At 46.8% G+C, this 12268-nt stretch overlaps 1 protein-coding gene across 1 annotated transcript in view; it reads right to left on the bottom strand.

Moving 5' to 3' along the window:
- pigu (phosphatidylinositol glycan anchor biosynthesis, class U) overlaps positions 1-8799 on the bottom strand; it is a 47852-nt gene extending 39053 nt beyond the window's left edge. The window contains exon 1 of the mRNA XM_086005755.1: positions 8622-8799. Within this exon, the coding sequence (XP_085861881.1) occupies positions 8622-8751 (130 nt within the window). The 5' untranslated portion in view covers positions 8752-8799. The remainder of the gene's footprint in view (positions 1-8621) is intronic.
- Between the last annotated feature and the right edge of the window lie 3469 nt (positions 8800-12268).

Raw genomic sequence — 12268 nt, 5'->3', positions numbered from 1 at the left:
GCTCATGGAAACATAGAAGATAGGAGCAGGAGTAGGCCATTCGGCCCCTCGAGCCTGTCCGCCATTTAATGAGATCATGGCTGATCATCCAAACTCAGTACCCTGTCCCTGCTTTCTCCCCATATCCCTTGATCCCTTTAGCCTTAAGAAATATATCTAACTCCTTCTTGAATATATTTAATGAATTGGCCTCTACTGCCTTCTGTTGTAGAGAATTCCACAGGTTCACCACTCTCTGGGTGAAGAAATTCCTCCTCATCTCTGTTCTAAATGGCTTACCCCTTATCCTTAGACTGTGACCACTGGTTCTGGACTCCCCGGCCATCAGGAACATCCTTCCTGCATTAAGTCTGTCTAGTCCTGTTAGAATTTTATAAGTTTCAATGAGATCCCCTTTCATTCTTCTAAACTCCAGCGAGTACAAGCCCAATCGACCCAATCTCTCCTCATACGTCATTCCTGCCATCCCAGGTATCAGTCTGGTGAATCTTCGCTGCACTTCCTCCATGGCAAGTACACCCTTCCTCAGATAAGGTTACCAAAACTGCACACAATATTCTCAAGGTGTGGTCTCACCAAGGCCCTGTACAACTGCAGCAAGGCATCCTTGCTCCTGTACTCAAACCCTCTCGCTCAATTTATATCTGCCAGGGGCACTAGAATCGCTTTATCACTGAGTTAGCAAGTGAAAACAAAATAGGCTCAAGGCCCCATTCCTGATCGCAACGCAGCTAATCCTGCTGGAAGTGCATCAGCGGGGATGCTGTGTGAAGGCACGATCGCGCGCAGCTGCAATGTAGTTTACAAACATTCAAGAGAGAATGAAAATGTCAACTAAAGAAATCCCATGAACTAGCAACTACTTTTTGCTTGTACACAGAAATCCCTGAAGAGACAGTGTTTAACTCAAAATAGTTCCACTTCACCATCCATGCTCTAACTGCGTGGTAAGTAGACGCTTAGCAACCAGTTACCGTCAATAAACGGGGGTGGGGAAAGACTTCACCAAACCAGTCAGAGATCACAGCCAACAATAGCAACTTGTATTTATATAGCGCCTTTAACGTAGTAAAAGGTCTCGAGGCGCTTCACGGGAGTGATATCAAACTAAATTTGACACCGAGCCACATAAGGAGAGATTAGGGCAGATGACCAAAAGCTTGGTGAGAGAGATAGGTTTTAAGGTGCATCTTAAAGGAGGAGAGGTAGAGAGGCGATGAGGTTTAAGAAGGGAATTCCAGAGCTTAGGGCCTTGGCGGCTGAAGGCACGGCCACCAATGGTTGAGCGATTATAATCAGGGATGCTCAAGAGAATTAGAGGAGCACAGATATCTTGGGGGGGATTTGTGGGGCTGGAGGGGATTACAGAGAAAGGGAGGGGTGGGGGGTGGGGCTGGAGGGGATTACAGAGAAAGGGAGGGGCGAGGCCATGGAGGGATTGGAAAACAAGGATGAGAATTTTAAAATCGAGGCGTTGCTGAACCAGGAGCCAATGTAGGTCAGCGAGCACAGGGGTGATGGGCGAGAGGGATTTGGTGCGAGTTAGGACACGGGCAGCCGAGTTTTGGATGACCTCAAGTTTACAGAAGGTAGAATGTAGGAGGTTGGCCAGGAGTGCGTTGGAATAGTCAAGCCACAACACATCCAAGTTTCTTGAAGTCTTCTAAATCAATACTCCCCAAATAGTCTACACCTACAAGTCAGCCTTCAGCTTCACTAATTTGTTTCACCTTTTCTTCCCCCAGATAACATTTCTGTTGTGGTACTTAATACAATGGGTACTAAATATCGAAAAGGGAGACCCCACATCGTAATGCACGTACAACTTTAGTACTCATTCTGATCAGGTGTAATGTTCATCTACATAGAAACATAGAAGATAGGAGCAGGAGTAGGCCATTCGGCCCTTCGAGCCTGCTCCGCCATTCAACGAGATCATGGCTGATCATCCAAACCCTAGCACCCGGTCCCTACACCGACAGCCATCCCACCCAAACCCTATCCCCGTAACCCCACGTATTTAATCCCCCCTAACACTAAGGGCCAATTTTTATCATGGCCAATCAACCTAACCCGCACATCTTTGGACTGCTAATAACTCAATTTCCTATATCTGTCATTTCTGGGAAGCTTTAGAGCTCAGGAGTATTTTGTTGTAATCAATGAAAGAATTGTATTGCATCAGTGCAAATAACTAGGTAAATACCACGCATCCTTAAAAAAATTGTCACCTTTATCTCAACCTTTCCAGATGACATCAAATTAGATGAAAGATGAGGAAATCTAATTGTTTAGGGAGATGTGCAGACAATTGGCAGGTGCAGTTCAATGCGGATAGATGTTCAGTCAGGCACTGAGTGACGAGGACCACACAGAGGAATTACAACTTAATGGGAAAATATCGACCAAGATGGACCAGGAAATGATTTAAGGGTCCTGATACACTCATTACCTTTACCAAAGGCTGGGAATGAAGTAATTTTCCATGACTTTTCCTTTAGTTTTCAGGCAATGGACTTTTCGGTGCCTCTGACTGTCTCTGTATCATGTCGTTGTTAAACTCTAACATGTAAAACCATTAATGTTGCTTGTGTTAATTTATCCATCTTATAATCAATCTTTGACCTGGCAGACAAATTGCCCCTGGTACCAATAAGCACAAGGCTGACATATTGGTACACAAGCATCATCAGCAACTTGTATTTATATAGCGCCTTTAACATAGTAAAACATCCCAAGGCGCTGCGCAGGAGTGTCTTAAAACAAAATTTGACACCAAACCACATAAGCAGAAATTAGGGCAGGCTTGGTCAAAGAGGTCAGTTTTAAGGAGCGTCTTAAGGGAGGAGAGGTCGAGAGGCGGAGAGGTTTAGGCAGGGAATTCCAGAGCTTAGGGCCAAGGCAACAGAAGGCACGGCCACCAATGGTTGAGCGATTATAATCAGGGATGCTCAAGAGGGCAGAATTAGAGGAGCGCAGATATCTCGGGGGGGGGGGGGGGGGTTGTGGGGCTGGAGGAGATTACAGAGATAGATAGGGAGGGGCAAAGCCATGGAGGGATTCGAAAACAAGGACGGAGGTGGAAATAGGCGGTCTTAGTTATGGCACGGATATGTGCCGAAACAAGACACCAATATAACCAATACAGCTGCCAGAAACCATAAAAGTAAAGCTGGTACATAAATACTTAGTAACACCAGTATTAAATATGTGATTAAAACCAAGATTAACAGATTCATTTTTTTAATTATGAGGTTAATCACTTTTAAAAAAATCGCTTGACAGCCCTACTAATGACTTAATTCAATAGCTCAAACTGCTTCCACCATGACCAACAACCATAAATACTTCACCTGAGTTTTAAACAGCTCAAAAATGCCCTTCCAGAAACAAGTTTGGAAGAGCAGGAGCTGTAATTGTGCTATTGGGTGCTTTGTCAGTGTTTGAAAGTGGACACTGTCAGCTTGGGATAGTTGGTAGCAAAATCTGTGGGCTCAAGCCACACACAATATAGACATTGTGCACATAATCCAGGCCGGCAGTCTAGTACAGTACAGCGCTCATGAAGCACTGCATTGACAAGAGTTATCCTTCATATGAAATGGTAAATGATTTGCTTGTTCCAGTGGTTCTGATGGCATTAAAGGTGGAGTCCTGACCAACACGCCTCCCTCAACTAACACAACAAAAACAAATGTAAGAAGTCACACAACACCAGGTTATAGTCCAACAGTTTTATTTGAAATCACAAGCTTTCGGAGCGCTGCTCCTTCATCAGGTTTGAGTGAATTTCACACTCCCAGTTACACATTACTGAAACCCTAGCAACAACATTGGAATATATACATACACACACACTTGTATATGTAGACACACACCAGCAGACTTAGACACAGACACACAGGCAGACATAGATACCTCCCCCCCTCCCGTCGCGCGCGCCACCCCGACACGCATGGCCCCCCGACACGCGTGCGCACACACACAACTATATATATATGATATACACACACACACACACACATTTATATATATCACAGCCCCAGGACATCGCTGCAGGAGTTCCTCAGGGTAGTTTCCCAGGTCCAACCATCTTCAGCTGCTTCATCAATGACCTTCCCTCCAACATAAGGTCAGAAATGGGTATATTTATTGACGATTGCAGTGTTCAATGCCATTCGCAACTCCTCAGATAATGAAGTAGTCCATGCCCGCATGCAGCAAGACCTGGATGACATTCAGGCTTGGGCTGATAAGTGGCGGGTAATTTTCGCACCACATGATGACTATCTCCAAGCGAGCGTCTAACCACCACCCCGTGACATTCAACGGCATTACCATCGCCGAATTCCCCCACCATCAACATCCTGGGGGGGGGGGGGGGGGGGTCACCACTGACCAGAAACTTAACTGGACCAGCCACATAAATACTGTGGAAACAAGAGCATGTCAGAGGCTGGGTATTCTACGGCAAGTGACTCACCTCCTGACTCCCCAAAGCCTTTCCACCATCTACACAAGTCAGAAGTGTGATGGAATACTCTCCACTTGCCTGGATAAGTGCAGCTCCAACAACACTCAAGAAGCTTGACACCATCCAAGACAAAGCAGCCCACTTGACTGGCACCCCATCCACCACCTTAAACATTCACTCCCTCCACCACCGGCGCACCGTGGCTGCAGTGTGTACCATCTACAAGATGCACTGCAGCAACTCGCCAAGGCTTCTTTGGCAGCACCTCCCAAACCCGCGACCTCTACCACCTAGAAGGACAAGGGCAGCAGGCGAATACCCCCACCTCCAAGTCACACACACCATCCTGACTTAGAAGTATATCGCCATTCCTTCATCGTCGCTGGGTCAAAATCCTGGAACTCCCTCCCTAACAGCACTGTGGGAGTACCTTCACCACACGGGCTGCAGCGGTTCAAGGCGGCGGCTCACCACCACCTTCTCAAGGACCAACTAGGGATGGGCAATAAATGCTGGCCTTGCCAGCGACGCCCAGATCCCATGAACGAATAAAAAAAGACATACACACAGACATATACACACAGACACAGACATATACATAGACAGACATATACACAGACAGAGACATAAACTAACTAGTTGGGGGGAGGTTCCTAGAGAGCAAATAATAAAAATGACAACAGAGAAGGTCATAGACTTAGGTAGCAGTGGGGAAATTAAAAACCAGAGCGTGTCAGGGAGGGGCAGAAGGTATGGAGTTAAAGGTAAAGTAATAAAAAGGGCAAAAGCAGGAACTAAGTGTCACAAAACATCTTTGAAAGTTCTCTATCTGAATGCACGTAGCATTCGTAACAAAATAGATGAGTTAATGGCACAAATAACTACATATGGGTATGATCTTGTGGCCATTACAGAAACATGGCTGCAGGATGACAATGCCTGGGAATTAAACATACCAGGTTATTTAACGATCAGGAAGGACAGGCAGGAAGGAAGGGGAGGTGGGGTGGCTATGTTAACAAAGGAAGGAATCACTGTAATACAGAGAAATGATATTGGGTCAAAAGATCAGGATAATGAAACAGTTTGGGTGGAGATAAGGAATAATAAGGGGAAAAAAACACTAGTGGGCGTAGTCTATAGGCCTCCGAACTGTGGCAACTCTGTTGGACGGAGTATCAATCAGGAAATAGTTGAGGCTTGTAATAAGGGAACATCTATAATTATGGGGGATTTTAACTATCATATTAATTGGACAAATCAAATTGGGCAGGGCTGCCTTGAGGATGAGTTCATTGAGTGTATTAGGGATGGGTTTCTTGAGCAGTATGTAACTGAACCGACCAGGGGGCAGGCAACCTTAGATCTGGTCCTGTGTAACGAGACAGGATTAATTAAAAATGTCCTAGTAAAGGATCCCCTTGGAATAAGTGACCATAACATGGTTGAATTCCATATTCAATTAGAGGGTGAGAAGGTTGGATCTCAAACAAGCGTGCTAAGCTTGAATAAAGGAGACTATGAAGGTACGAGAGCGGAATTGAGTAGAGTGGATTGGGAAAATAGATTAAAGGGTAAGACGATACATGATCAGTGGTGTACATTTAAGGAGTTATTTTACAACTTCCAAAAAATATATATTCCACTGAGAAGAAAAGGGTGTAAAAGAAAAGACAGCCATCTGTGGCTAAGTAAAGAAATTAAGGATAGTATTCGACTAAAAACAAGGGCAATAAGGTAGCCAAATCTAGTGGGAGGATAGAGGATTGGGAAAACTTTAAAAGACAGCAAAAAATAACAAAAAGATTGATTAAGAAAGGGAAGATACATTATGAAAGTAAATTAGCAAAAAATATAAAAGCAGATAGTAAGAGTTTTTATAGTTATAAAGAAAGAAAAAGGGTGGCTAAAGTAAATGTTGGTCCCTTAGAGGATGAGACCGGGAAATTAATGGTGGGAAATATGGAGATGGCAAAAACACTGAATGAATATTTTACATCAGTCTTTACAGTAGAAGACACTAAGAATATCCCAACACTGGACAAACAGGGGGCTAAAGGGGGGGAGGAGCTAAACACGGTCAAAATCACTAAGGAAGTGGTACTCGGTAAAATAATGGGACTCAAGGCGGATAAATCACCTGGACCTGATGGCTTACATCCTAGGGTCTTGAGGGAAGTGGCGGTAGGGATTGTGGATGCATTGGTAATAATTTTCCAAAACTCCCTGGACTCGGCAATGGTCCCAACAAACTGGAAAACTGCTAATGTAACACCCTTATTTAAAAAGGGCAGTAGACAGAAGGCTGGAAACTATAGGCCGGTTAGCCTAACATCTGTAGTAGGTAAAATTTTGGAGTCCATTATTAAGGAGACAGTAACAGGACATTTGGATAATCATAATTTAATAGGACAAAGTCAGCATGGTTTTATGAAGGGGAAGTCATGTTTGACAAATTTGCTGGAGTTCTTTGAGGAAGTAACGTATAGGGTGGATAAAGGGGAACCAGTGGACGTAGTGTATTTAGACTTCCAAAAAGCATTTGACAAGGTGCCACACAAAAGATTATTGCTTAAGATAAAAAAATCACGGGATTGGGGGTAATATTCTGGCATGGATAGAGGATTGGCTATCTAACAGAAGGCAGAGAGTTGGGATAAATGGTTCATTCTCAGACTGGCAATCAGTAACTAGTGGTGTTCCGCAGGGGTCAGTGCTGGGTCCCCAACTCTTTACAATCTATATTAACGATTTGGAGGAGGGGACCGAGTGTAACATATCAAAGTTTGCAGATGATACTAAGATGGGGGGGAAAGTAGTGAGTGAGGAGGACATAAAAAACCTTCAAGGGGACATAGACAGGCTAAGTAAGTGGGCAGAGATTTGGCAGATGGAATACAATATTGGAAAGTGTGAGGTTATGCAGTTTGGCAGGAAAAATCGTAGAGCAAGTTATTATCTTAATGGCAAGAAACTGGAAAGTACTGAAGTACAAAGGGATCTGGGGGTCCTGGTGCACGAAACTCAAAAGGTTAGTACGCAGGTGCAGCAAGTGATTAAGAAGGCCAATGGAATGTTGGCTCTCATTGCTAGGGGGATAGAATATAAAAATAGGGAGGTATTGCTTCAGTTGTACAAGGTATTGGTGAGACCGCACCTGGAATACTGCGTACAGTTTTGGTGTCCATACTTAAGAAAGGACACACTTGCTCTCGAGTCAGTACAAAGAAGGTTCACTCGGTTAATCCCGGGGATGAGGGGATGGACATATGAGGAGAGGTTGAGTAGATTGGGACTCTACTCATTGGAGTTCAGAAGAATGAGAGGCGATCTTATTGAAACATATAAGATTGTGAAGGGGTTGGATCGGGTGGATGCGGGGAAGATGTTCCCGATGATGGGTGAAACTAGAACTAGGGGGCATAGTCTTAGAATAAGGGGCTGCTCTTTCAAAACTGAGATGAGGAGGAACTACTTCACTCAGAGGGTGGTAGGTCCATGGAATATGCTGCCCCAAAAAACTGTAGAAGCTACATCATTACATAAATTTAAAACAGAAATAGACAGTTTCCTAGAAATAAAGGGAATTAAGGGTTACGGGGAGCGGGCAGGAATTTGGACACGAGTCTAGGTTCGGATCGGTCATGGCCCTGTGGGTAGCGGAGCGGGCCCAGGGGCCGTGTAGCCTGATCCTGCTCCTATTTCGTGTGTCTAATTCTGTTAGATTCAGGAGATGGTTCTGTGATAGTGGATTGGCGGTTAGGATCAGATCAGCTATGATCTTATTGAATGGCGGAGCAGGCTCGAGGGGCCGATTGGCCTACTCCTGCTCCTATTTCTTATGTTCTTACACACAGACACAGACATACAGACACAGACATATACACAGAGATATATATACAGACATATATACACAGACATATACACACACAATACATACACACATACACAAATATATATATAAAACATTAAATACATAATAATGATTTGAGAGTTGCTGCTGATGATTGTTGCAGGTTGATTGGAACCCCAGTGTGAAGTGACACTCAGCCCCTGAGCCCAGGACTGGTCTCCATCCACACTGACAGAGGGAGAGGGCTGCAGAGGGCGGGCTGCGGTCAATCAGCCGAGTGAAAGGCGCAAATACCTCGCTTCCAGGAGTTCAGCGGCGACACCACCTCCACCCGCTCCGAAATGAACTCGGCCAGCGACGAGCGGAAAAGCAGAGCGCGGACGGTCACCGCCACAACCAGCACCAACACCAGGGAGGCGGCCATTGTCCCAACCACCAGCCCGGTGGGGGAGGGGGAGGAGGCGGAAGCGGAAGGGACGCGGGCGCGCGGTGCACCTCGGCCAGTGTAGTCCCGCCCGGCGCGGCGCCGCCGACCTGGCCTACAACGACCGCGATGCACCGCGCGTGCCGCCCCGCCCCTCCGCCGATAGCGGCAGCTACGGTGTCCGCAGAAGGGGTTTCCTCAATTCAGTGCGCAAAAAACGCGAAACTCTCAAATTTGCAATGTTTTTACAGGACTGTTTGAGGAGAGATATTTTAATAGTTCACGGAAAACAATTGTGTCCCGAGTGATTAACAAAGCAGTTTGTCCTTGCAGTAAATTCTTCTTCTTCTTCTTAGGCAGTCCCTCGGAACCGAGGATGACTTGCTTCCACACTAAAAATGAGTTCTCAGGTGACTGATGAGTCCAATGCGGGACCTACAGTCTCTGTCACAGGTGGGGCAGACGGTGGGTGGGGTGCTTGGGTTGACGTGCGCTCCTTGCGCTTGGCTTCCGCTTGCTCCCGGCAAAGAGACTCGAGGTGTTCGGCACCTTCCCGGATGCTTCTCCTCCACTTTGTGCGGTCTTGGGCCCAGGGATTCCCAGGTGTCGGTGGGAATGTTGCACTTTTTCAAGGAGGCTTTGAGGGTGTCCTTGAAGCGTTTCCTCTGCCCACCTGGGGCTCGCTTGCCATGTTGGAGCTCCGTGTAGAGCGCTTGTTTTGGGAGTCTCGTATCGGGCATGCGGACAATGTGACCCGTCCATTGGAGCTGATCGAGCATGGTCAAAGCTTCGATGCTGGGGTTGTTGGCCTGAGCGAGAACACTGACGTTGGTGCACCTATCCTGCCAATGGATTTGCAGGATCTTGCGGAGGCAGCGTTGGTGGTACCTCGCCAGTGCTTTGAGGTGCCTGCTGTACATGGTCCATGTCTGTGAGGCATACAGCAGGGCAGGTATCACTGCTGCTCTGTAGACCATGAGCTTAGTGCCGGGTTTGAGGTCCTGGTCTTCAAACACTCTCTTCCTCAGGCGACCGAAGGCTGCACTGGCACACTGAAGGCGGTGTTGGATTTCATCATCGACGTCTGCCCTTGTTGACAGTAGGCTCCCGAGGTATGGAAAGTGGTCCACGTTGTCCAAGGCCTTGTCATGGATTTTGATAATCGGGGGACAGTACTGTGTGGCGGGGGCAGGCTGGCAGAGGACCTTTGTCTTACGGATGTTTAGTGTAAGGCCTATGCTCTCGTACGCTTCGGTGAAGGTGTTGACGATGGTTTGGATTTCGACCTCTGAGTGAGCGCAGACACAAGCGTCGTCTGCATACTGTAATTATTAAACCACAGCTGAATTACAGGATAAATAATTGTAATACTAGCTTATAAAAGCCAATTGAGGATTTTAAAGGGGAAAGGTTTTTGGGCAGAGAATGCCAAGTGCTTGGTTTTGGAGTGACCAAGTGTCATTTTTGTCTTTGTGGTGTTACATTCAAACAATGCCATGGTGTGGGGTTAATGACAACGACATTTTTGCAACATCAGTGACATGTCTACATCACTTCTAGTCTCACAACAACTTGGATTTGTATAGCACTCCTCACCTGCTCTAAAACATCTCTTCATTAAGCAGGAAATGGGCACGGTGGCCATTAAGCATAGGAAAGAGGTAAAAGAATAAAGACTTATCATGGAATCATAGAATGGTTACAGCACGGAAGGAGGCCATTTGGCCCGTCGAGCCCGTGCCGGCTCTCTGCAAGAGCACTTCAGCTAGTCCCACTCCCCCGCCCTTTCCCCGTAGCCCTGCAAATTTTTTCCCCTCAGGTACTTATCCAACTCCCTTTTGAAAACCGTGATTGAGTCTGCCTCCCCCACCCTCTCAGGCAGTGCATTCCAGATCCGAACCACTCGCTGCGTAAAAAAGTTTCTTCTTTCGTCGCCTTTGGTTTTGCCACTCACCTTAAATCTGTGTCCTCTGGTTCTTCCGTCAATGGGAACAGTTTCTCTCTCTCTACTCTGTCCAGACCCCTCATGATTTTGAACACCTCTATCAAATCACCTCTCAACCTTCTCTGCTCTAAGGAGATCAACCCCAGCTTCTCCAGTCTATCCATGTAACTGAAGTCACTCATTCCTGGAATCATTCTTGTAAATCTTTTCTGCACCCTCTCTAAGGCCTCCCGATCCTTCCTAAGGTGTGGTGCCCAGAATTGAACACAATGCTCCAGTTAGGGCCAAACCAGTGTTTTACACAGGTTCATCATAATTTCCACACTTTTGTGCTCTATACCTCTATTTATGACTTGAATGGAGAACTGAAGATACGGGGGTAGATTTTGCCGAACCTGTCGGGAAGAAGGCGGGACTTCCCCTTTCGGGCTTTTGACCCGCCTACTTCGACGTCCGGCCAATCCGCGCGATTTTCACTTGATTGACCTTGTTGAGCCCGCCCAGCAGGCTCAGCAGGCCAATTAAGGGCCACCTGGCAACAGGTGATGTCACAGACTGAAATTTCATCTGTCAAGAGTCCTTGACAGATGAAATATCAGTGTTTGACAGCTGTTTGAAGCTGTAAAACACTGACAGTCTGAGTTCTGACATGAGTCATTCTGCACAGACTCAGTTAGAACTCACACCGGCACTCAAACCTGAAGGCTGTCACTTTTGACAGATCGCAGCCGTTCAGCTTTAAGTTCCGGCCGAGTGATGGGCTCCCGACGGCTACAGGAAGAAAGGCTGTTAAGGTAAGTACAGGTAAGTAAAAGTTCTTTACACACTTTAGACACACCAAACACACTTACCTTTGCACTCATGCACCCATCACTCACCTGAGCGCCGACATCGCGACCCCTCCAACTCCTTCAACCCGACGGCCCGCCTGCTCTAACCTGGCGTGGTTTGGAGCCGTCGGGAAACCCACACGAAACCCCTCAAAATAGGGCTAGGCTAAAAACTGCCTGTTAACTACCTGTTAACAGGCAGTTAATTGGCACTAATCCCTTCCCGCCTGGTTTTGGCGGGTCCCAGTGCGGGGCGGGTACCCGCCGCCCCTGAAACTTACGTGGGGCGGGGTTTTGGGCGGGATGGTGCCAGGACCCCCAAATTCGGGATTTCCCCCCCCACACGCCTGAAACCCCGCCTGACGGCTCCCTGAAAATCTAGCCCATGGTGTCTACAACAGCAACTTGCATACATATAGCACCTTTAAATTAATAAAACGTCCCAAGGCGCTTCACAGGGATGTTATAAAACAAATTTTGACACCGAGCCACATAAGGAGATATTAGGGCAGATGAGAGATAGGTTTTAAGGAGCGTCTCAAAGAAGCAGAGAGAGGTGGAGAGGTTTAGGGAGGGAATCTCAGAGTTTAGGGCCTAGGTAGCTGAAGACACGGCCACCAATGGTGGAGCAGTTGAAATCGGGGCTGCTCAAGAGGCCAGAATTAGAGGAGTGAAGATAGCTCAGGGGGTTGTGGGGCTGGAAGGGATTACAGAGATAGGGAAGCGGCGAGGCTATGGAGGG

The sequence above is a fragment of the Somniosus microcephalus genome, chromosome 13, assembly GCF_052327205.1.
Source record: "Somniosus microcephalus isolate GS21.2 chromosome 13, FLI_Smic_1.0, whole genome shotgun sequence".
Lineage (NCBI taxonomy): Eukaryota > Metazoa > Chordata > Chondrichthyes > Squaliformes > Somniosidae > Somniosus > Somniosus microcephalus.
This window is presented reverse-complemented; position numbering and strand designations above follow the sequence as displayed.